The sequence below is a fragment of the Anarhichas minor genome, unplaced genomic scaffold (assembly GCF_050575085.1).
Source record: "Anarhichas minor isolate MPS153535 unplaced genomic scaffold, ASM5057508v1 ptg000010l, whole genome shotgun sequence".
In the NCBI taxonomy this organism is placed as follows: Eukaryota; Metazoa; Chordata; class Actinopteri; order Perciformes; family Anarhichadidae; genus Anarhichas; species Anarhichas minor.
Genome location: NW_027466456.1, coordinates 14,370,516 through 14,393,701, shown reverse-complemented (window position 1 = coordinate 14,393,701; position 23,186 = coordinate 14,370,516). Strand labels below are relative to the sequence as shown.

General features: G+C 41.1%; 1 protein-coding gene across 1 annotated transcript in view; it reads left to right on the top strand.

The window, feature by feature from the left end:
• Positions 1-23,186, top strand: part of raver2 (ribonucleoprotein, PTB-binding 2) — a 61,181-nt gene that overhangs the window by 8,705 nt on the left and 29,290 nt on the right. Inside the window, exon 2 of the mRNA XM_076088665.1 lies at positions 6,258-6,324. Within this exon, the coding sequence (XP_075944780.1) occupies positions 6,258-6,324 (67 nt within the window). The remainder of the gene's footprint in view (positions 1-6,257; positions 6,325-23,186) is intronic.

The window sequence follows — 23,186 nt, the reverse complement described above, 5'->3', positions numbered from 1 at the left end:
GCTGAGGTTGGTTATGGGTTTGAATCGATGCTCCTGCTGTGGTGCTTTAATGCATCATCTACTTTACATCTTCTACTACATATCTACTCTACTAGAAATTAAGAAAACTGGAGAAGGCAAGCAAAGGAAGAAGTTTAAGAGATGAATTAACATGTAGTGATAGAAAAGCTTTTATCACTGTTTACCATTAAGCCAGGAAAAAATGAGTGAGAGCAGTGTGTATTCTCCATCCCCTCCTAGAGGGTAACAGCAATTCTGTATTAAAACGCAACCAGACAGCCGTTGATTAGTCCAGCAATGAAAAAGAGGAAACACAGGAGAGAGGATACAAGGGAGGGAGAGAAGAAATGAGTTTGTGGGGAGGCACAAGGACAGGAGGGGGTTGAGGAAGAGATAAAAGAGAACAGAAGAGGAAAACATTTTAAACAAGGAATTCTACCAGTGCAGATAGACGGTGTTAAACTAACATACGAGGTGTGAAGACTCTGAGAATGTGCTTGAGAGAGAGAGGAGAAACAGAAAACGAGAGATGTCTCCACTTGTGTGTATTTATGTTCATCTGCTATCAATATGTGTGCACGTTTTCTCATGTTTTCTGCTCTCCTGGCAGGCATTTGATAGGTGTGTGTGTGTGTGTGTGTGTGTGTGTGTGTGTGTGTGTGTGTGTGTGTGTGTGTGTGTGTGTGTGTGTGTGTGTGTGTGTGTGTGTGTGTGTGTGTGTGTGTGTGTGTGTGTGTGTGTGTGTGTGTGTGTGTGTGTGTGTGTGTGGCATTCTGCTCCCTGGCAGACCTGGGCTTTATCCTCTTGTTCTCTCTCTGTAGCACACATCACTCTATCAGTAGGTCAAGGACACAGTTACTACCGGTAAGGAGGCCATGCGGTGTGTTTGTCCCGTAATCCCCCACCCCTCTCTCTGTCTCACACACACAAACACTTACACACGCACACACACAATGGTGCAAAAGGAGTGTGTTTGTGTAATGGATGAACAGGTGTAAACACATTTTCCTCTCCCTCTCTTTCCTCTTGGCCTGTTTGTTTTCTCACCTTATATTTACATCACCTTGTACACTTTCCACTGCACAGAATATGTGTCGCTTCAGAGTGACTTACAAAGTGCGGCAGAGGAATTAGAAATATCTAAACTGGCAATCAAGCTGACAGACAGAAGGGTCAAAAGGCTATTTGCAGTCAGTTTGCTCTTTATTTATAGGAAATTGACAGGAGAGATGTCACTGGAACGACAGTTGCTGCAAGCTCAAGGATGAGATTTGCCAGTGCATTATAAAAATCTACACTTAACCGTGACATTGAAAGAGAAAAGATGCTCATTTTCAGGTTTATATTTGTATTTTGGGTTTTCTACTAGAACATGTTTACATGCTTTGATGTTCCAAAAGCACATTGCGGCTTTTTGAAATAGAACTGGTGTATCTTTGATGCTGCAACTCGGTATCCTTGTGATGCTGCTGGTCTTGATGTTGCTGATCATCACAAAATCAAACGCACCCGATATATTTTGTCTCAATGACTGCACTTTAGTTTGAAATACTGTTGATAAATGCAATTTATTTTGATGTAATGCACAAGGCACCTTTCATGCCCAATTTACATTAGACAAGATTTTAAAAAATGGTTTAGTCGAGAACATGCTTCTCCGGCCTGCATGTGCACGCTCAGTGATGCTTTGGTGGCTGTGTGTCTTTTATTCTTCTCCCAACAGAAAGCTGGATTGCACTGGAATTACATTTATTAATTTGGCAGATGCTTTTGTCCAAAGCGAAGTTCAAATATGCTACAAAGAGAAACCTTTAACATAAGTGCTGCAGCAGTCAGTTCCACGTTCCACCTGACAACAAGTGCGGAGCCAATTAAACTATTGTTTCTTTCGAGCGAGAAAGAGAAAAAGAAGGATTGAAAGATGGAGATAAGAGTATATTGGGTAAATAAATACTTTTGATATTCAAGCGTTGTTTTTTTTTTAAGCTGACCATATCAGGTTCAACACCACAGAGGAGATCGCAGGAGAAGAGTTTGGATTGAGAATTAGTTAATGAATGAGGGAGTCCAGGTAGGTGGGTGCTGTTGGCAGCAGCAGTGTTCAGCGAGTCACCAATCGCACTGATTGGCTCTTCTGCTGCCAGCACGTGGTCTCTCCCTACAACAGTCCGGCTTATGACGGAGCTGTTACATTGACTTGCATTATGGTGCGTTCAAGCTCTACTCAGTAAAAAGGCGAGGGCAAGAGGTAAATGATAACGCTATCATGATATCTTGAATGAATACAGTTAAACATGTTTCCACAGCATTATAAAACAGATATTAGAGAGAAACTAAAACTACTAATGCCAAAGCATTTCTTTTTATCACAGCAAATATTTGAAGACAATCATTTATTTCTATATCATTAAATTCCTAATGTGTGTTTTTTTTTGCAAATAACCGCTATAGCTGACAAGAACTAAGTAAAAAAAGTACAACATTTAGAATTGTTGATGGTTTGCACTGACTTGGGGACGGTGTTTAAAAAAAAGTCTGGATCCGATTGTAGTTCTTAGAAAGAAAATCATAATCGTCAAATATCGAAATCGGCCGGTCAGACAAAATTGGGTGTGGCCAAGCAAATTGCAATGGATGCATTTCTAGTGGACACCTGTGAAGCTGATGATCAGCTGATTTCATGTTCCTTCATGAACCTATCATGAACGCCTATGAGTTCCACTTGGTCTTACCAGGCGTCAAGTCTACTGTCTCCGGGCAGTTTGCTGTAGTATTAAAGCACAGAGAGTGTGTATGCATGCAGAAATTGGCCCTGGGCTGAGGCTGGTGCTGGGTACTGACTGGACTTGCTGGAAATGTCAGCTTCTTAAAGTGTTAAAACACGCAGAGGGACCAGTGTAGCCCAGCGTGGAACAGAATGACGTGCTTTATATATATCACAGAACAGCTTGAGGAATATGCTGTCGACCATTCTTGAACAGGAAACAGCTTGTCCCACTTCTTCTGCCCGCATACTGTCCAGATTTTCCATCTAATCCCTGCCGGTCATAAAGGTGTCTTTTTAAATATGTGATGATGTTAAAAGTCTGTCAAGGTTTGTTGCCACTGTATCCATCTCTATAGCGGTACGAGATGTAGCTCTATTTGTGTCAAAATATAAAATCATGATTTGCAGTTTGTGGGTTTAGTTTTACAGAGTGTGAGTATTTGGTCACACGGTCTCGTTACTGAGCCCAGTGGCTGTTTTGAAACACTTGTGAGCGCCGCTTAGCTATTACGGCGTTGTTAATTAGGAAGCTGTGGAAATAGCGTATTTGGTATCTCAATGAAACAAAGTGGAACATTGTAGAACAGCGTGAAGGGATAATGAAAGTAGAACATTAACACGTGGAATGTAAAAAGGAAATAGGGTGAAACAAACTGGAATATCATAAAAAACGTGCAGCATGGTGTGCTCAACTGGTAAATTGTTTGGCTGAGAAGAGAGGCAGGACTGTTTTGACTCCTAAAAATAGTCTTTAAGTGTCTTGTAATGTGCCGGTGCTGTGCGAGAAACAAACTTTCAGCACGATTTAAGTACAGAATAGCACAGGGACGAGTGGTGACACCCCACCAAAGAGAGAATGAACCCTGAGTGGCATAATTCAACCTTGTCTGACTGTCACACAGTACTCCGCACTGTCAGAGTCTACATCCTCTTCAGTACTGCAATAATGACCATCTAGTGGGCCGGGGGGGAAGCTGGAAGCAATTTCTTTGTTTTCTTATTTTTTTTGCACACACCGCTTTACTTGATTTCTAATGTAAGTTCCTGTTTTGTTGCTTATCTTCTTCACTCATTATTTCGTGCACGTAGGAAATGAAGGTTTTCCTTTAGTCCGATGCCTTTTATGTCAGAATTCCTGTTGATACAAGAGCTCAGCTTTACCCCCTAGAAACCTGCATTGTGTCCCTCTCAGCGATTGCCGACATTGACCCTCTGCGTGGGCTGCCTTGCATGGCCTTCACTGATACGGCACATTCCTGCTCACTGTGTTCATGAGTGGGCTGGATCATGTTAGAGAGAAAGAAATGGAGAATAAATGTACATTTTAGAAAGCCTCATCGTTGTCTTTATAGAAATGATGGGATTGGAAATGTTTTCTGTCCACTCGACCTCCCGGAAATGTCAAACCTGCTTTCACTCTCGTGTGAAAGGTGATCATTGTATCACCATTAGTTAATTTCTTTGTTTTCTTCTTTGAATAGAAGCAAACAACATGGCCAACATGAACTGATATTGAATAAAAGCACAGAGTTTGGGCAACATTAACTGACAATACAGAACAGCCACATCCTCCCAAATACTAATCATTTCTTGAAAGATTGGTTTCCCTTTCATCGTCCTTTTGTTCACATTCAGGCTCGTTTATAAACCCGATTTTATTTGCTTTGAACCGGCTCTTGAAAATGCAATCAGGGCGCCAGATGCGATAAATTTTGTGTTTGATGGGTAAATTATGGAGCCCACCCACCACTCTGGCCGGTAGAAGAAAAATAAAATTTCCGTCCGTCTCTGGCCCTCTGTGTGCCTGTCGTTCAGGGTATGTATGAGAGCGTGCTGGGCTCACTGGCCAATCGCAACCAAGTTAGTTAAACGTGTGCATACGTCACACGCTCCGCCGTAGCCGACTACCTCGCTACTGTAAAATGGTGGATGAGTAGTTTTGAGCTTCACAAGCCCGGCGACATGACTCGTTTCACTATCCGAAGACCAGACTTCATTGTGAGAGACGAGAAGGAAAAAGAACGTGTGTCAAACTGTCTGAAGAAGACCGAACATGCTACTAATTTATTAGTTACTAATTCTTTACTTGTTATTGTTAATTCCTTGATACTTGTTTTATTTTCAGACTCCTTAAAAGAGTATCCTTCTTGCACATTAAGGCAAATAGTGAAAACATTTCCCCTCGCGGGGTTAATAAAGTAACTATCCATCTAAATACCACTGAATCTATCGTTTCAAATGTGTTGCACTTTAGTGTTGAAATAGTTGAATGAATACAGTTATTGATAGTATTATTACTGCACATAACTATAATATTGATCAAGGATTGCATATGGTACCAAGATGACATGCAAAATAGTAACAATTGCAAAAAGTAAATTTTTCTTTTTTTGGATGATAAAAAACTGTTGAAATTTCATCTACCGTACGTTAAGCCAAAAAGTTAATTTGGGTTCCAGCATGCAATTCACATTTAATTGCTGTATTTGAATAGTTTTGATAGAATTGGATGGTAACATAATAAGATAAAGAAGTGGAAAGGAAAAAAAAAACAAGGAGTGTGAGAATGTGTCCACGTCATACTGACATGATCCTGATGAACTCGGAGTGTCTGCACCGGTGGATAAGGCCGTTCTGAAAGTCCTCCCTCATGTGCATCATACTGCTGTAGACTGGCCATTACACCCTGTCTCTGGTGGCACTTAACAATAATTGCTTTATGCTGAAGTGGCCTTTTCAGTGCCACTGAGTTTAGACCGTGGCCTGCAGGTTGTTTTAGCGCAGCGGTTGTTCTTATTTATCTTTTGTTTTGTTTTCTTGCTCACTGCTCAGTTCTTACGCCTACACTGTGCTCCTGTTTGATCTGGAACTGTTGGACCGGTTTTCACTGCGACTGGTTACGCATATCACAGGAGCATATCTAAAATATAACCCTTGCTGCCAAGCTGCGACCAGCTTGTGCTGTCAGTTACTTGTGTGCAGGAGAGACTCTGTGTGACAGTGAAACCCCATCAGGAAGGAACCAAGGCTAGCAGAGGTAGCAGTGGAGTCACTCAGACGAGATGTGAGGATCTCTTGGACTACGCTTTACTTTGAAATATAAATTCTAAATGTATTACTTTGACACGCAGCTGTGTGCGTGTCCCTCGCGTGGATTGAAGTGCAGTGTGCAGGCTGCTGTGATTATGAGCCTGACAGGAGACAGAAAGCTTTTCATCTTATTGAAAAAAACAAAAAACATGATTACCCGTGAGGGAAAAATTACTGCAATTGCAGAAGTCTCTGATCACAGAGTTTACCGAGAAGGAAAATAATCTTCTCAAGTGTAGAAAAATCAGGATGTGTCGCTGTGATGAGCAAAAGTCAATTTTCATAAGATTTACCTAAACTCAAATTGTCATTGTGAATATTTGAATATTCCTATAATCATTGAAAGCTTGGTGATTTCTCGGCTCAAGTCCCGTGTTTCTCTCTTTATGTCTCTTTACAGGAAGTCCATGAGATTCTGAAGGAATATGAACTGAAATACTGCTTTGTGGACCGCAACAAAGGCACAGGTAAAACTCACACCGTACCAGACACACACACACACACACACACACACACACACACACACACACTTGTACCCCTATATTTGTGAGGACCCTCATCGACACAATGCATTTACTAACCATAACCATCAAAACTAAGTAATTAACCATGAACCTAACCTAATTCTAACCCTAAACCAGGTCTTAAACTGCCATTTGAAGAATAGAAAAGGTTCAATCCAAAATGTCGTCGGGCTTAAACTCCGACTGGTCCTCACAAAGATAGGCATACAAGAGCCCATACACACAGATATTCAGCTCAAACGATCCTCTAAACCAAACCCTCAGCATACAGCTATGTCATATCAGTCATCACAAAATTGTATTTATAGTTGCATGGAAAGTAGTGCGGTAGTGATGGCATGACTGAAACACTTGTTTTACATACTGTAGAGATGGTGGAGGGGTCACACTGAAGCCCGTGACGCCGGTGATCAAGATCTGTTTCATTACTCGTTCAGTACAGTTCTTTTTTTGATTTTCTGCTAAATATATATTTGAAATACTGCAGTCACTGTTTTTAGCACAGCGAAGGTGATTATTTGATGTATACGGCTAATTTGTCTGTAAATTGACTCAAATAAATGAAATCCAACCTTAATTTGAATGCTAAAATGTTAAGAGTGTGTATAAAATACACTCCATTGCCAGTTTAATGCATACTGATGCAGTCTGTTACAATTGTCCTGCTATGAATGCTTGATTCAATTCTAGTATAATTTTGAAAGAAGAAGTTTGTTACTAATTCACCTAAAAAACCCGTCTATAAAGCTGTAAAACAGTTCTGACAAAAACTGAACATTATTACTTTCATGGTGGGAGGATTTCTTGCTCGAGCTGTTGTATTAGACTGTCTTAGTTTTAGCTAGGTGTACCTAATAAACTGGTAACTGAGTGTATAATATTGACACAAAAAAGCAGGATACAGTATTGCAGTTTAGACAATTTCTTTCGTTTTATATTTCTCCTGTTGAAGGGATTTTGGGGGCGGGGGGGGGGGGGGGAGTCTCTACTTCGCATGGAGAGTCTAAGGATAGAGGCTGTTGTAAGCTGTACAGATTGTACAGTTAAGGCACATTTGTGAGTTGAAGTTTAGGGGACGAGTCTCTTCCTCAGGCTGGATGGGTTATGCAGTGATGCATACTTAAAAACAGGCTGGCTGGTTCGCAGAAGCAATTGCAAAATTGACGGGTGATTTGAGCGTTAGCGGAGCAGCGTGATGAGTCAGACATGGTTTCAGTTTAATTGTTTGTGAAATAAAGCACTCGTGTTTTTCAAAGCATTTGACTGGCAGCTTGCCAAATTCAAAAAAGTTGTGTTTTTACAGGCTTTGTACACATGACGGGTGCATAGCTTAGTAATATCTAATGTAACGCAAGTACGTTTTTTGCACAGACTCACACATCCTACTCACATTCTGAGTACATTCGGTTCTCATAAGCTCGTAAACACAAGAAGTCAGACATCTACACACACACACACACACACACAGCAGACCCCCTGCCTCTAGAGTGTGTCCCTTTCCAGGGAAATCTCTTACATAGTGCCTATATTTAGTCCATGCAGTCAGCCGAGCACCTGAAACATAACGCTGTTAGAAAGCAGAGGGAGCTGTTAACAGCCGAGATATCAAAGCACCAGCATGTCCAAAAGGTTAATGGGGTTTAGGAACAAATGAGAGCGTGATGAAACACGGGCCCTCATCGGACCACGGTAGCCACGGTGCTCTACTAATTAGCCGGCTGTGTTGGCGTTGTGTGCTGGGCTCTGATGTGCTGAGGTGGGTGGAGGAGGATGGGAATCCAGCGTCAAGATCATCAGAAGTTGTTGAAGGAAATGCACAATTTTTCCTGACAAATCTATTATGCTGGCCCCACATTCCTTTCCCCTTGTTCCTCTCTCATTTAATGCTCTTTGTCTCTCTCTGAGGGGGAGAGGGGCAACAGGGAGAGACTGAAAGACACAGAGAAACACAGAATTGCGTTTTCAGATCATATTCCATAAGCTTGCGGTTCAAGCTAAAGCACCAGAACAATCTGAATCCAGTAAAATCTTATCATCCACTTTCAAATGTGTGCATTACCTTCATCCTCTGGTAAGGAGAGGGGTTGAGTTGATAAGTGTTTTGACAGATATGAACACTTGGTCTTAGCAGGTTATACCTCCAGGGAAACAGCTTTTTAGACATTTGAAATAAGAAGTATGACCGTCAACCTTCTCAGACTTGTTTCGGTACTAATGTGTAGCGGTAATGTCTGTCTGTATTGCATCAGCCCTATTGCTAAATGAATGATAGAGAAAGTTTGGGACCGTTAAACTTTTTGGAAAACAAGCGTATTCGCTTTCTTGCCGAGAGTTGGATGAGAAGAAAGACATTACGTTACATTATGTAGCTGGAGCCATTAGCCGGTTATCATAGCTTATTGTAATGACCAGAAACGGGAAACCAGCTAGTTTAACTCTGTCCAAAGGTAACCTGCACCTCTAAAGCTCACCAATTAACATGTTATAGTGCATTAGTTTAATGCTAACTCAGCGAATAAGCATGTTTCTCTCCAAAATGTTGGACTGCTCCTTTTATTGTTGCAGCTCAATTATTCGGAAACCAAATCAGTATGCAAACTCACCGTCATACTGTACGTCGTCGGTAGTAAATGGAGTGCATTTAAATAGCGCCTTTCTACCTCACCAAGACAAAGCACTTTGCAATTTTTTTTCACCCATTCACAAACGCATTCATACACCAATGGTGGCGGAGCTGTCATGCAAGGTGCTGGCCTGCCCATAGGGACGGACTTGATGTCAGTGTCTTGCTCAAAGACAATTTAACACAGGTGGTCTGTTGGAATGAAAACCTGCATGATAGTAAGTCTCCATGACGCATTCTTGGCCACCCTGGCTGCACTCATTTTTTTAAAGTATGTTCTCCTACTGTACAACCCAACGCCACTTTTGTCTCCACTTTTCAGTAGAACCTATTTTGAATGTAGCCCTTACTTGCACATACTTTTTTTTTAAACTTTTCAATCAGCTGGAGCTATTGGCCGTGTCTTAATGTTTTCTGTTTAGTCGATGTAGACAGATAACAGTTAAACTTAGTGACACTGCTCATTAACACTTTCACCCTAATGAAATAGGTACAAATGGGATTGTTTGAGGTGGGGTGCTTTCTTCAGCTGGCAGGGTGCACACTGTTCCCTGAGCGGGCATAAGTGTGTGTTTGGAGATTCCCGACTGCTTCAGTTAGAGGTGTGGAGGATTGATATCAAGCCTCTGTAGCTTTTCACTATGTGCGTGTCTGTGTGTGTGTGCGCTGAAGGACTGAATATTTTCTTGATCCGGTAACCCCGTGGCTTGTTTGGATATGCCTGTGTGTGTGTTTAATGTGTGTCATAACAAATGTAAAGCTTTGTATCTGTGCGTGAGAAGTGTTGATCGTGTGTGTGTGTGTGTGTGTGTGTGTGTGTGTGTGTGTGTGTGTGTGTGTGTGTGTGTGTGTGTGTGTGTGTGTGTGTGTGTGTGTGTGTGTGTGTGTGTGTGTGTGTGTGTGTGTGTGTGTGTGACACAGCGGTCAGATTGAACTTGCTTGCCATTGGATCAGTTTTCATGGCAGCTGGATAACATCACGCCAACCAAGTGTTTATAGTCTGACTCACTCCTCTCCTTCCTCTCTCCCTTCGTCTCTTTTCTCTCTCTCACCCTTCCTGCCTCTCGAAGTCTCGCAGCTTTAGAAAATAAAAAAGATCCTTTCTGTCTGTGCCACCATGCAACAGTTGAAAGATTTGAAGTGAAGCCCGTGAATGAGCTGAAATGTGCTGACAAAATCAGAATTGGAAGCTCTTGAAGCCCAGACCTTCAGCACACAGTTGTCTTTATTATATAAGATACTTTAGAAAATGTTCTTTGACGTCTTGTTGCTTTCATGTCTCAGAGGCTTCTTCTTTTTATCTCTCCTGCTCTGCTTCTCACCACTGAGGTATTTCTGAGTGGCACTTAACATCATTTTCATAATTTAGAGTTTCGGTGGTGCTCCTTGTTTGACTGCTACGGGATGGCTGTTGTTGTTCCTGCGCCTATGAAGCAGAAAATGCCTCCTGGGAAGCACGACTTGACACGACAGAAGCTTAGAAATCAGGATATAGACCGAATTGCTTGTTTGTCGAGTCAAATGTTGATGAAGATTAAACAACACTTGAAATGTTATTTATTGCTTCTTTCGCTCTCACACACAGAGAAACACTCTTCTCTCTTGCATAGAAAGACCACTGAGCTATTATTGGAGCTAAATAAACAATCTACTACTTGATAGCTCAACAGAAACAGGGATGAAATAATTCTTCCGTTAGTATTTAACAATAACATATCCCATGAGTCACACTTGTTGAATGCTAACTAATTATGAATTGTTTAATTTATTTTCTTTCTTCTTTGTTGTAGTATAATCTTTTTGTAACGGCGACATTACTTTGTAGCATCTTTCTTATCTTGACTCAAATTGTGCTCATTGATTTTTTTTTTTGGTGCAAAAACAAGGCACTCATATTTTACTGACCAGCGTAGAATATGGACAGAAAATGTTTAGCATCATGAATGGGAATTACATGAACTAGGAACATCTCATACAATATCCTCGATATAAGAAGGTGGTGAGAGAGAGTTTATGAGTACATCGGCTTTGGGCAGGGCTCAAGTCACAATTGTTTAGGCCCAGTACGACTCGTATGAAGAACAGAAGCTAACCTATGAATGCGGCGGTTCTTTGGCTCACTGCGTGAGCAAGAGATGAGATTCAGAGACGAGGACGAACAGAGGGAACATAATCAAGCTCAGCTCGTATTCTGCAGAGTTAGCCAGGAATTAGCTTTAGCCCGTCTGGGTGATCTGTTCATCTGTTTAACAGGACGTAACTGGCTCTCATGTCATTTGTTCATTTTAAACAAGGGAAGGGCATCAACACGAGTTCAGTCACATTTCCCCGCAAGGTTGAATTATAAAAATGTTAAATATTTTATGAGGGTGGAATTATTCTCCTCATTCTGCATGGTTGATCATTTTTCATCAAACTCAAACTGGGTACTCGTGGAGATTTAAAAGTAAATTTGTTCAGCAGATTCTTCAGTTGGTAGAGAAATGTTGAGCTTCGTTGCACATTTCGCATCACAGAACTCCAAAGAAGCCGTGTTTTGTCATCGTGAGGCAGAACTGCAGCAGAACACAGTTTTTATCGGTCAAATTGGCTTAAATTATGAAATTGGTTTTATATTTGGTTTTAAAATCCTTCTGCTGCTGTTATCAGCCCTTGGGTTCTGTAATAAATGCACAATGAACAAAATAATCATATGAAAGAAGTGAAAGTTCCCCCTGAGAGCTTTGTTTCTCACGCAAAGGTTTTAGTGTCATCAGATATAAATTATTATGTTGTAATGTCTCAAATGTTTTACGAGACATGTGGCCCAACATGGAAGTATTGTTTTTATTATTTTGTTAATTTATAGATAGTCACAATCATCGTGTCAATATGTTATTCAACAACATGAGCTCATTTGGTCCCTAACACGTGTGCAAAAAACGATGAACTAAAAATGAGCTAGTATAAGGGAGCTGGTTTTTAAAAAGCCCACAAGGCTCTCCTGTCGAGTAGCTGTGGATCACAAATGGCATAACTCCCCTGAGAACAGAAATTGGTTTTATTGTGTGCAGAGAGGTTTTTATAATGGGGGTGAAATGCACACATGTTCCCTTAGCTGAGTGTCTCACTTATGCAGACACAAAAACACAGTCAAGCATGCACAAGACTCATTAATATTCTGAATGCTAAGCTCACCACTTGGGAGTGTGATTGTCTATGCGTCTTTTTTTTGAAAGGTAAAGTTTGTGTGTGTGTGTACTTGGGGGATTCCTTTTAGCGACAAGTCTGTAATAAGACGGAGAAGATCTGACGGCTGTTTTTACACCCGTTTCATTTTCACTTTAGTGTTTGTGGTTATAAGACCTATAAAATACAGGAATTACTTTACATCGACACACCTGTAACAGACACTAGTTAATGGAAAGTAGTATTATTCTTTTTAGCTTTTGTTTTTTATTCCTATCGGTACAGTTTACTTGGATATAATGTATCATATCCTGGCTGGATTTTCATCTATTCTTCTCTCCATATTAAATGATTTTACCTTTTTCTTTCTCTGACCAATGCTGGATTTATAAACCAATGACTTAATACCTAATCTGTATATTTAAGAGTAATATACAGATTAAAATAAACTGACCAATATTATTTTTGAAAATTCTAAAGTCATTCAAGTCATGATATGTCATAGCTCTTAGCATTTCAAGATATCAACCGTTATAATTTCTTCTTCTTTTTTTCCACATAAACGCATGACAAAAAACATTCGACCCACCAACCAATTCTGTGTCCGGTTCCAAGTTTCAATATCTGGACACTTGGGTGGGTGAGATTGCAATTTAGTGCAGGTAAACAGCATGACTTCATTGGACTCTGTTAAGACACATGACCGTCATCCTAATGAGACTCGCCACACAGATGAGTATGATTCCGTTTTGGAGTCCTTTTCCTTGAGGTGTATGTGACTGACTTCTCCTGGGATAAAGGTGTTAATTACACCAAAGATGAGTCTTTCTGGGGACACATTAGTAATTGACCCCGTGGTAATTATTTCACAATACACTTTTTTTTTTTTTTATGTGCTTTTCCTCTAATTTGGATTTTCCGGGTGTAACAAAAAAGATTGCCATGAGAAACTGTCATGCTCGTTCTGTCTTATAGCACGCAGGTGTTTTCTCACTGTTGGTGTTGGTTAGTTGGTGTAACCCCTCCTGGCTCGTCTCCGACCTCTGCTCTAATTGAAAAGTACTGCTCAGAAAAGCTTTGGCATGCATCTGCACCTCATGACTACATCAGCTCACTGAGCTGGCCTCCACCGGTGGACTTATTAGGCCATACTGATGGGACTGTTTGTGTCTGTCTGTCGGTGTGTTTAAGCGCGTTGTGTGTGTGTGTGTGTGTGTGTGTGTGTGTGTGTGTGTCTGTGTCTGTATGAAACTCCCTGTCTCCATTTACGGCTTTGCTTCGCGCTGTTGCTTCAGCTCCTCGGCTAATGATGATTTTTCCTGAAACACCCACCCTCTGAACACGCACACATACCGCACACATACGAGTACCATCACCTCAGTTCTTACTGAGCTCCTGATGTGGTTTTTTACCCACAACCCCTTTTTTTTTTTAGCCAAGACATCCTCTCAAAAAGTATCTAATCCTCTCACCGTCCTTTTTGCGATATTCCTCCTTCCCACATCTTGCTGTCTCTCAATCCCTTTTCCCCTTCCCTCTTCCCTTCCTTAAGTTCTTGCTTCACCATTAGCAAATTGGAGGCACTTTACCAGCAGCTTGTTAGCTGGCCATTGGCCCACATTCAAAAAAGTGAAGCGTCCGTCGTTATCTGTCTCCATATTCACATTACTATGTGGTGGGATTGCCAGCGCTCTATAAAATCTCATTATCGGAGCATATTTTGTGTTGGCTGGTAATTTGGCGCATTCAGACTCCGGCTCTATTGATGTGTGATTTTAATTTTGGCCTTCACATCCCAAATGTTTCAACTCACCTGAGGCCTTTAATAAAGGACGTTAAGTGTTTGTCATAACAGGCCAAACAAAACAATCGTATGTAAACTCAAGAGTTTAAATTAAGTATTCCTTATTATCAGATTCTATCGTACATGATCCACTTCTACTGCCAATCATTTCCATAACCTTAGACAGTGATCCGTGTCTTCGTATTTAATCAACTTATTATTATTTACAGCCACAACTCTATAAGATCACAGACTGGTAGAAAATGAGTTTAGCTTAACAATAAGTCTTCTCAAGAGCAAATGTCAGAAATAGAAAATGCAGCTAAGAAAGACAGTTGATTACACGTAACTCTTTTAATATTGAATATAGTGAAAGTTTGAGGCTTGTTTTGGTTTCAGGTGTCTTCTGCTGAGATTTAACTCGGCTCTGATTTGAAACCTCAGACAGAGAACCAGACGGGCGGCTTGACAGGCACACAGATGCACACATTTACATATGTACCCACAGCCTGTTAGGAATCAGCAGGCATCAATCAATCCAACCGTCCGACCAGTCAGCCAGCCGGCCAAACCAGCCACAGTGACCCAGCCCGCTTCCACATGAAGATCCAGAGGTATGTGTGCTAATTCGACAGTGCTGCGGAACCAGGGATCTGGGAATACAATGGTGGGGTTTATCATGGGAATCCCAGCCTTTCAATGGAGGCCTTTGTGTTTGTTGCTGCACTGTCCAGTAATGAAGACAACACATGCTTGCATAAAGCTCATTGGCCTGTCGCTTTGTATTAGTATGTGTGAGAGTGTGATGGTGCGGCTGAAATGCACAAGCTGAGGGATGAGTACAGGTTGAGTTGTCCTGCAGTCACACACAAGTAGCACCATCCATCGAATGCACTGTCTCCATTGTGACTTTGTCATTAAAACAATAATTTAGCTCTTCTTTGTTCTCTGTTGGTGTTTGCATCAATAAGCTATTCTCTTGCTTACATTTTTTTGCATCCCTCCCTGCAAAGATCAATGTCTTTGGGCTGCTGTTGGTTTGTGTTTTTCTCCGGTAATGACGCTGCTGAATAGAGAGTTGATTAGCTTTGCTGTTAGTTGTTCGTGATGTCTGGAAGGCTGCACTTACGTGGAAGTTGACGGTCTGAGAAACGGCTGTGGTTCACTGCTTTGGGGTTTCTGCGAAAGTTTGGAAAAAACATTAAGCTCATTATTTGCAGCATCACTAGGGTTGGGTATACAATACAGGGTCTGCAAACAAATTACAAATACACAAGGACAAGTATTTTCTATTAGTCTCAGTTCTGCCCTTAAAATCCCTTTTCATTGCAGAAATTTGGATCGACCTGACTGCCCTCTACCTTTGTGGTCATGCATGTGCCAAAGTATAGAAAGCTTCACAAAAGTAAGAGGTGACACAACAGAATGTAATCGCACACAAAAGCGGTTTGCAAGTACGTGTGACAGGATGAAGCTTCTGCTGCAGCAATGTTTAGGTAGTCCCTTTTTATTTAATCCACTTTCAGCGGCTTTGTAATGATAAAGCTAAAAGAAATTGTACGAGAACAAATTCTGAAGAGATTTGAGCACTCGTACTCTCGCTGCACAGTAGGTGTAATTAATAATGTTATGACATTAATAAGAGCGCTTGAGTCAGTGGAGTAAGACTGTGTGTGTGTGTGTGTGTGTGTGTGTGTGTGTGTGTGTGTGTGTGTGTGTGTGTGAGTGAGTGTGAGTGTTAGGGGTTGTTCTTACTGGACTACACAACACGAGCTAACAGAAACATTTTCAGACTCAACACAACTCTTTTTCCTGTCTGACAGCAGCCGAGTTAATCTAATTGCGTCCTTGGACAGCAGCTTGTCACTACCTCTCCCTCTCCGTGTCTCCCGCTCTTCCTCCCCTCTTTTATTTTTCTCCCTCTCTGTCATCAGCTGCCCATCTGTCACCTTGTGAATCACTAAATGTAAATCAGCACAGGCCACGCAAATGTGATATGGCTGTTATCTTTGATCACACTCAACACACACACACACACACACACACACACACACACACACACACACCGTTACCTCCTAGCTCCTGCTGTCAGGTTGACTGAATATGTGAGTGTGTCATATCATGTTTCACGTTTTTGCCTGTGCTTTCTTTTTGTGTATGTGTGTTCACAATTTTAAGTTTTTTTTTTATTAGGCCAAGTGCATTGTGGGTAGCTAATGAAGCGAGAAGTACCCACACGCTTTAGCTAGTTAAAAAATCTGCTTGTGTTTGACGCCAAGAGAGGAAAAGAAGACAATGAAGAAGATGATAATGAGGATTGTGATGTTCTCTTCCTTAGCTGGTTCTCATGGACGTTATCGTTCCCTCGTTACGAGGCGATATTCAATAATGGGGGCCATCACATTTGTTTCTGGGACGTGTGAAACAGCACTATGGCCGCTCCAGAAGCTGCCTCATTGTTCCTGTATTTCACATCCACAAGTCCATAACTAGCGTAACAATATTTTCATTTATCAATATTGTAATATCAGACTGTCCTGTCATTATAGATTGACAAATGCCGATATAAATAGCGGAGATGTACACATGCATAATTGAGTATATAGAGGTGTAAATGTTGCAGCAACAACTCGTGCACAAAGACGTAATCTCGACGAACCTACAGTGCCCTTGGTCTAATTGGAAGCAAGGGACATTTTTATGACATTTATTGATTCTACAACAGTCTAGATATTCTTTGAACATTTTTCCTTATACTCAAGTAAAAATAGTAATACCACAGTGTAGAAATACTCTACTACTGTAGAACAAATGTGCAGATGTCTCATTAGGTCATAATCCCGTACTTTCTCTCTTCAGTCATCGTAACCAGAGATTGTGTCAGAGGTGTCTTATCTGTAGTTCACACCAGTACACGTGGAAAAATACACACGCACAAGCAAACACACACCTACACACACACACACACACATTGGGTGATGGTAGGATGTTAAATAACTGAATTTATGGATGGGGGATGAAGGTGAAGGTTTAGGATTGATTTAAAATGACAGATTGTGTGACTAATCAGAGAAAGGGAGATGGAAAGACGGAGGGCATGACGGAGAGAAAAATGAGATTGAAGGAGTGATCTACTGGAAGGATCAATAGATGATGAATTGATGACACAATGGCTGGCAGGGGCGGGATCTCATGCGCAATTAAAAAGCATTAACACTGTGTTTTCACTTTTTTGTTTTTCTTACTGTCTGAAAGTATTTGGTGGCAAACGTTTTCTTCCAACTGCAGACTGAGTAGCTGTTCTTGCTTTGGCATATGTTTCCAATATAAATGTATATATATATATATATTTATACGCATACTACACTGTATAAAAGCTCACAACATTGCATTTGTGGATATGTTAAATGATGCATCCATTTTTAGAGTGGAATGTTTCAAAGAGGGACAGAGTGGCGGAGTGAACAATGCAGCTGTGGGTGGGTGAGTGGGCGGCCGGCTGAAGAGACGCCGAGTGGTAGATCCACTCAGCAACTGCCTCTTATGCATCTCATCCCTCCATTTCTCCATCTATCTGTCCATCCACATCAAACACTTACCGACCTCATATATGTTACTATAACATTTAAATACCACTGCTACGGATGATAACATCAAACGCAATAATAAGAACTCTTGCAAAAAAACCTTTTGCCTCATGTCCAGATGTCATTGTTTGATTTCGTAGCCACTACTTCTTCGTATTAATATCATCCTTTCTAAAGTTATTTGTTTAAAATAGATTTTACATTCTGTTACATTTGGTAACTACTGTGTTCATGTTTCATTCATATTTCTGCGGTTCTTGCTCCCTGCGTGCCTGCATCTTGCTCCGCACTTGTCCCACTGGGTTTCTGGTGGTGATTTAGTTTTTTTGCAGGACTGAATGAGACGAGAGATCCCTGCACAGCCTGTGTACAGAGAGGACGTGTGAAACGTTGCTACATTCACAATTCAAAATTAGGTTTGAGAGGACTTGGACTTGATCAGGACCAGTGGTTGTTATAGGCAGGTCCAGACCAGTCCAAATCAAAACACCCACGACACGGACACAAGTTGAGATAATAGAAAACTGAAGAACCCAGTCTGGACCAGTATTGCACTTTGTCGAAAACAGTTTTACTTTACTTTACTGATACCATTCAAATGCTACATGCAGTTGCAGTAAGCCATATTTTTTGATAATGATAATTAAGATCTAATGAATCCACAAAATATTTTAGCCTAATGTCCGCCTGAAGACTGCAGTAGAAGTGGTGACTGCAGGACTGTGGGGAAAGTACAGTGAGATAGACGGGGAAATGGGAGCAGAATCGAGAGGAGGCTGGGATGATGGAGAGGAAGGGAGGGCCGGCGTGTTGAAAAACCAAGGGCTCTGAGGATGAGAGGACCGCTGGAGAGAGTAAGGGAGGATGAGAGGGGAGGATGCAGCTCGTCTGAAGTGTTTACTCATGTAGATGCTGTAGCAGAGCGGCCGGGAGGAATATACAGCCACAGAGACGCAAAGGAGGATGAGAGTTTATTGGTGCTACAGAACTAAGAGGCACAGTCATGGCTGTGTTGTAGCTTTTTTAGCATGCGTGTTTATATTTGTAGACATGCTTGCTATTGGTGTTTTAGATGGTCAAAGGCAAAGGAGCCACATATCATTCTTCCATTATTGTCCTGTTTTCATCTTTTATTTGTGAAATTTTTTTTTTTTTTTTGCCTTTCAGACAATTAAAATGTTTGGGTAGCCTTACAGATTACAGCGGTGCTTCTTCCTCGTTATACATGATGTTTGCTGTGTGATCTGAGGATTTATACACTTTACAGTTCAAAGTCAAGAACAGCCTCGGGGGGCCTTCATTGTTAGGATGATTCGGAGAAGACTTGGTGCTCTTGCCCGTGTGTGTGTGTGTGTGTGTGTGTGTGTGTGTGTGTGTGTGTGTGTGTGTGTGTGTGTGTGTGTGTGTGTGTGTGTGTGTGTGTGTGTGTGTGTGTGTGTGTGTGTGTGTGTGTGTGTGTGTGTGTGTGTGTGTGTGTGTGTGTGTGTGTGTGTGTGTGTGTGTGAGTGATTGATAACGAAAGAGCAGCAGGTCCACAGAGAGCTCATCCTTCCCGGCCTGTCAGCCTCGGCTCAAACACACAGATAATATTACCTTTACTTCAGGTTGAAATTGCAATGATGACGTAATTTCTAAACACCGTCTTCGGCTCCTTGGTTTCCTCTTATCTTCCTTTCATCTCTTAAGCAAATTGAAAACTTCGACATCATTACTCAAGCAACTTTTCACCTTTAGCACAGACGAAAGGGTCTGTGAAATGGATGAAAATATCATTTTTTCACTTGATGGCCTTTAAGGGATGAAGGTATCATAAAAGAGATAATAGATGGCTTCCAGGCTGGTTGTTGGTGAAATTTATCCTGTAAATAGTTTTTTAAATATTGCCCTTCATTTAGAATTGTACTGATAAGATCATCTATTGTCAAGGGGAAAGCTCTTGAATATATGTTTATGTTGGATAATGAAAGAGCTACAGGCAGGTTGATAAATAAAGGAGAGGAGAGGAAAGATTCCTTTAACAGACAACTCAAGATGGTTTTATTATAACTAAGATTGACGTGTAAGGGGTTAAAAATACTGAGCATTGACACACTGACATTATATCCATTATATTTGGGTTTAATTACATTGAAAGTTGAAATTTGGCTGATTTCGGGCACTTTCGTATAATGTCAAGTCACATATATGAGTCTTCAGAAAATATTTAATTGACAGTCATCATTGCGACTTGTAAATGTTGTGAACAACATTTACAAGTTTACAAGAATAACTCCGATATGACATGAGTGCGACATTAGTCCGTTAAGATGCTAACATCTGCTAACTAGCATTAAGTACAGTATAGCTGAAATGTATGCACACGGTAGCTTCATTTTGGTGCTAGAGGAAAAGTCAGTAGGATTCACCGTCTGGAAACCACACATGTCTGTACACAATTTCGGTTTAGTGGTCTTTTAATGAATGAATCAAAGAGAAACTAGACTGGGGGACAAAAATAGGATTTAGGTGGGGAATAATGCTATTCAAATGTATTATACTTATCAATTATGTATTTGTACACAATTGCAAGGAGTTACCAAGCATCTTTAAGGTCATCAAGTGAGCAATCCCTTACGGATTGAACCAATATTATTGAGCTTTCCTTCTTAGTCCACTGAGTTGTTTATTTCTGTGAGACTTCTTTCTCCATCTGAGACTTTTATCCAGGCCTTGGGGCCACGATGAAGCAGCGGGGACAACCTTCCACACAGCACGGGGACCAGCCCCTCGAGTTTCAGGTTGTCCGCCTTGGCGTTCATAACTCCCCTGTTTTTAATTAGCTCCTTCAACAGGGAGCGTGGCAGCAGAATTGCAGCCTTCGAGGTGATTTCAACAGAAGATTTTCTTTTCTTTTCTTTTCCTGTGCCCCCACCCACTCCTCATAGGAACACACAGAGTAATCGACATGTTCAGAAGCGGAGACCCATAATTAAGACGTACGCGCTTTTGTGAATATTTTTTTCATGTATTTTCTTTCTTTTTTTTTTGACAAAGTTCACTTGAAAACCCACTCGATAATGGCCAGGTTGTGAATTATTTGATTATTTTTTGTAAGATACTTAAGCATCGTAGAGTTCTCCCTTTCACTGCTGGAGAAAGTATTGAGCAGGATTTGACGTCAGCCCCCGCTTGCAGGCAGCACTGTGTCATTAGAGGCAAGAGAGAGAGAGATAGAGAGAGCTTTAGCATAATGCCCAAACCATATTCTCTCCATCTCATCGTAATGCCTAATGTTAGGTAGCGTACTTAGTGGGTTAAAACCAGATTAGGCTCTCAGCTTAGTGTAAGAGATCCATAACCGAGTGTGTGTGTGTCAGAGTATTAGATGGGGTTCGAGGTAATTGATTTGGGTGGAGGCGGTATCTGAAGACGGACAGAGGCACATGGAGACGGAGATGGAGAAACTGGGAGCGCAGTAGTGAGAAGAGTAGGCCCAAAAAGACAAAAATGGAGAGATCGATAGAGATGCAGAAGAGGGAGAAAGACAAGTACAGGCTGGCTGATAGATGCAGATACAGGGAGGTGGGGATAGATTCTGTATATAGACGTGTTAGACCGATCCTGACCTTGCATTTGATCTGCCTGCGTTGATGTTGCTGTGAAAACGAGGATGCCTGTGCAGCAGATGTCCCAATTGTTGCTCATTTCAACATCTTTTTCATTTCATTTCTAATATTTTCCATCCAAGACTCTGGCGCCTATCTGATGTGCACATGCACTGAGTCATAGATGCCCACGTATATTGTATAATGTATTACTACGTTGTAGTCTTTTTAACCAAATAATGTGAACATCGATGTTGAGGGATTGGTTTGTATACCACGCGGACGCCGACTGTAGCTTTGATGTAAGATAAAAGAGGCGATGTTCGTGTGCAGGTCGTTGGGAGTGTAACAGATGTTTTTAAGCCACCTCCAGATCTCCCGTCTGCTCCGCATATGTGTTACTGTTGATGTTACCGTTTGATTTGAAGGACTGCACCAGAGTTGAGAGGGAACGTAGGTATTCTGCCAACATCGTGACTCGGTCTACATTGTTTCCATATCTGCTTCCTGCATTTAAGTCTTAAATTATCATTTGATTAGTTGAAATTTAAGTCTGTTTTCAAGGGAAAATGCCAAAAATTCTCTGTTTTCAGCCCCACAAATGTGAAACTGAATGTATTTGTAATGGAAAGACGTGACCTGCGGGAATTGTGATGAAGATTTCCCCTATTTGCTCACATTTTTTTATACATTAGAATGAATTGATTAACATAACATTTAGGTGCAACCATAAGTGCATTTTATAGATCTTTAAATCTATAAAAATAGTTTGTGCCAACAATCTTGAATAGAAAAACAAGTAAAATACCATTTAGGCTTCAAAAGCGGCTCTAAAATGTAGCAGCTGTGGAGGAAGGTTGTTCTAGTTGGAGTAGATTCCCAACTGTTGAAATGGATTTCAGTGCCAAATAGTATACAATACTTCGTTGTTGTGCTATTGCCTCCTCATAGCTCTGAAGCTCTGTTTGAAATGCCAAATATATCTATTTTAAAAGGTATTTTTTATTTTTGGAATATACACAATAATGATGGAGTAGTGGATTCTGACTCAGGAGTGGTTTGAGAAGTTTCTTTTGGGGTTTTGATACGTTTTGAAAGCTGCCATTCCTTAAGATTGTGAAGGAGATGAACATGATATCTTGAAATGGAAGCCACGTCGATGTAACCAGCTTCGACTGAGTAGCCGTTGTTTGTGAATTCTTTTAGTACTAAAACTCACTTATCACTGATGTTTTCTGGCTGTGTTGCTCCCTCTGATGAGTGGCGGGAACATTAAGCTGCCAGTGTTTTCATTTAAATAAGTTAACAAACAAACACTTTTTATCGTGCACTCAGGATAAGACATGGAACTTGGCATTATGGGATATTGCTTTTGTGTGTGTGTGTGTGTGTGTGCGTGTGCGTGTGTGTGTGTGTGTGTGTGTGTGTGTGTGTGTGTGTGTGTGTGGGGAACAGTCGCCAAAGAGTATAAATAATCACCTCAATTATTATTTTCGGTCTTGCCGTTTCTCGGGTCTTTTCCATTTTTGACCACAGAACGTGCACTTTAACACAGCAGGCACGAACGCCTCCGCACATATTAATGCAGATTGAAGCGTGTAGGCTGTTAATGACTTGTTGTTTGGAGCCAAGTCTGGAGTAGCATACCTTGATTTTCTGTTTTTATACTGTTTAACGCTTAAAATGGTGCCAGAGACTTGATTGGGCTACAGTGTCCTTTAGAGGTCAATCCTAAGACAAAACATTCCAGTTCCATGTTCAGTCCTTATTGATACTTTAAGATATCAATTCAATCAAAGTTTGAATTTCCACCTCATTACAGAAAATGATCAAAAATACAAGTTGTCAGGCTTTCCCTTTCACCTGCAACATGTAGCACCGTGAACAGGAACACAGAACAGGGATGCCCCCCCACCCCCACCCCCCAGATGAAGGTAAGATAGCCGAAAATGTTTGCTGAATAAAGCGTGGTGTACTGGAGAAGCGTTGTGCAACATGTTTAATTTTCATGGACATGCATTGAAGCTCACATTGGTCTGCATTTGACTTTGTGTGCAATG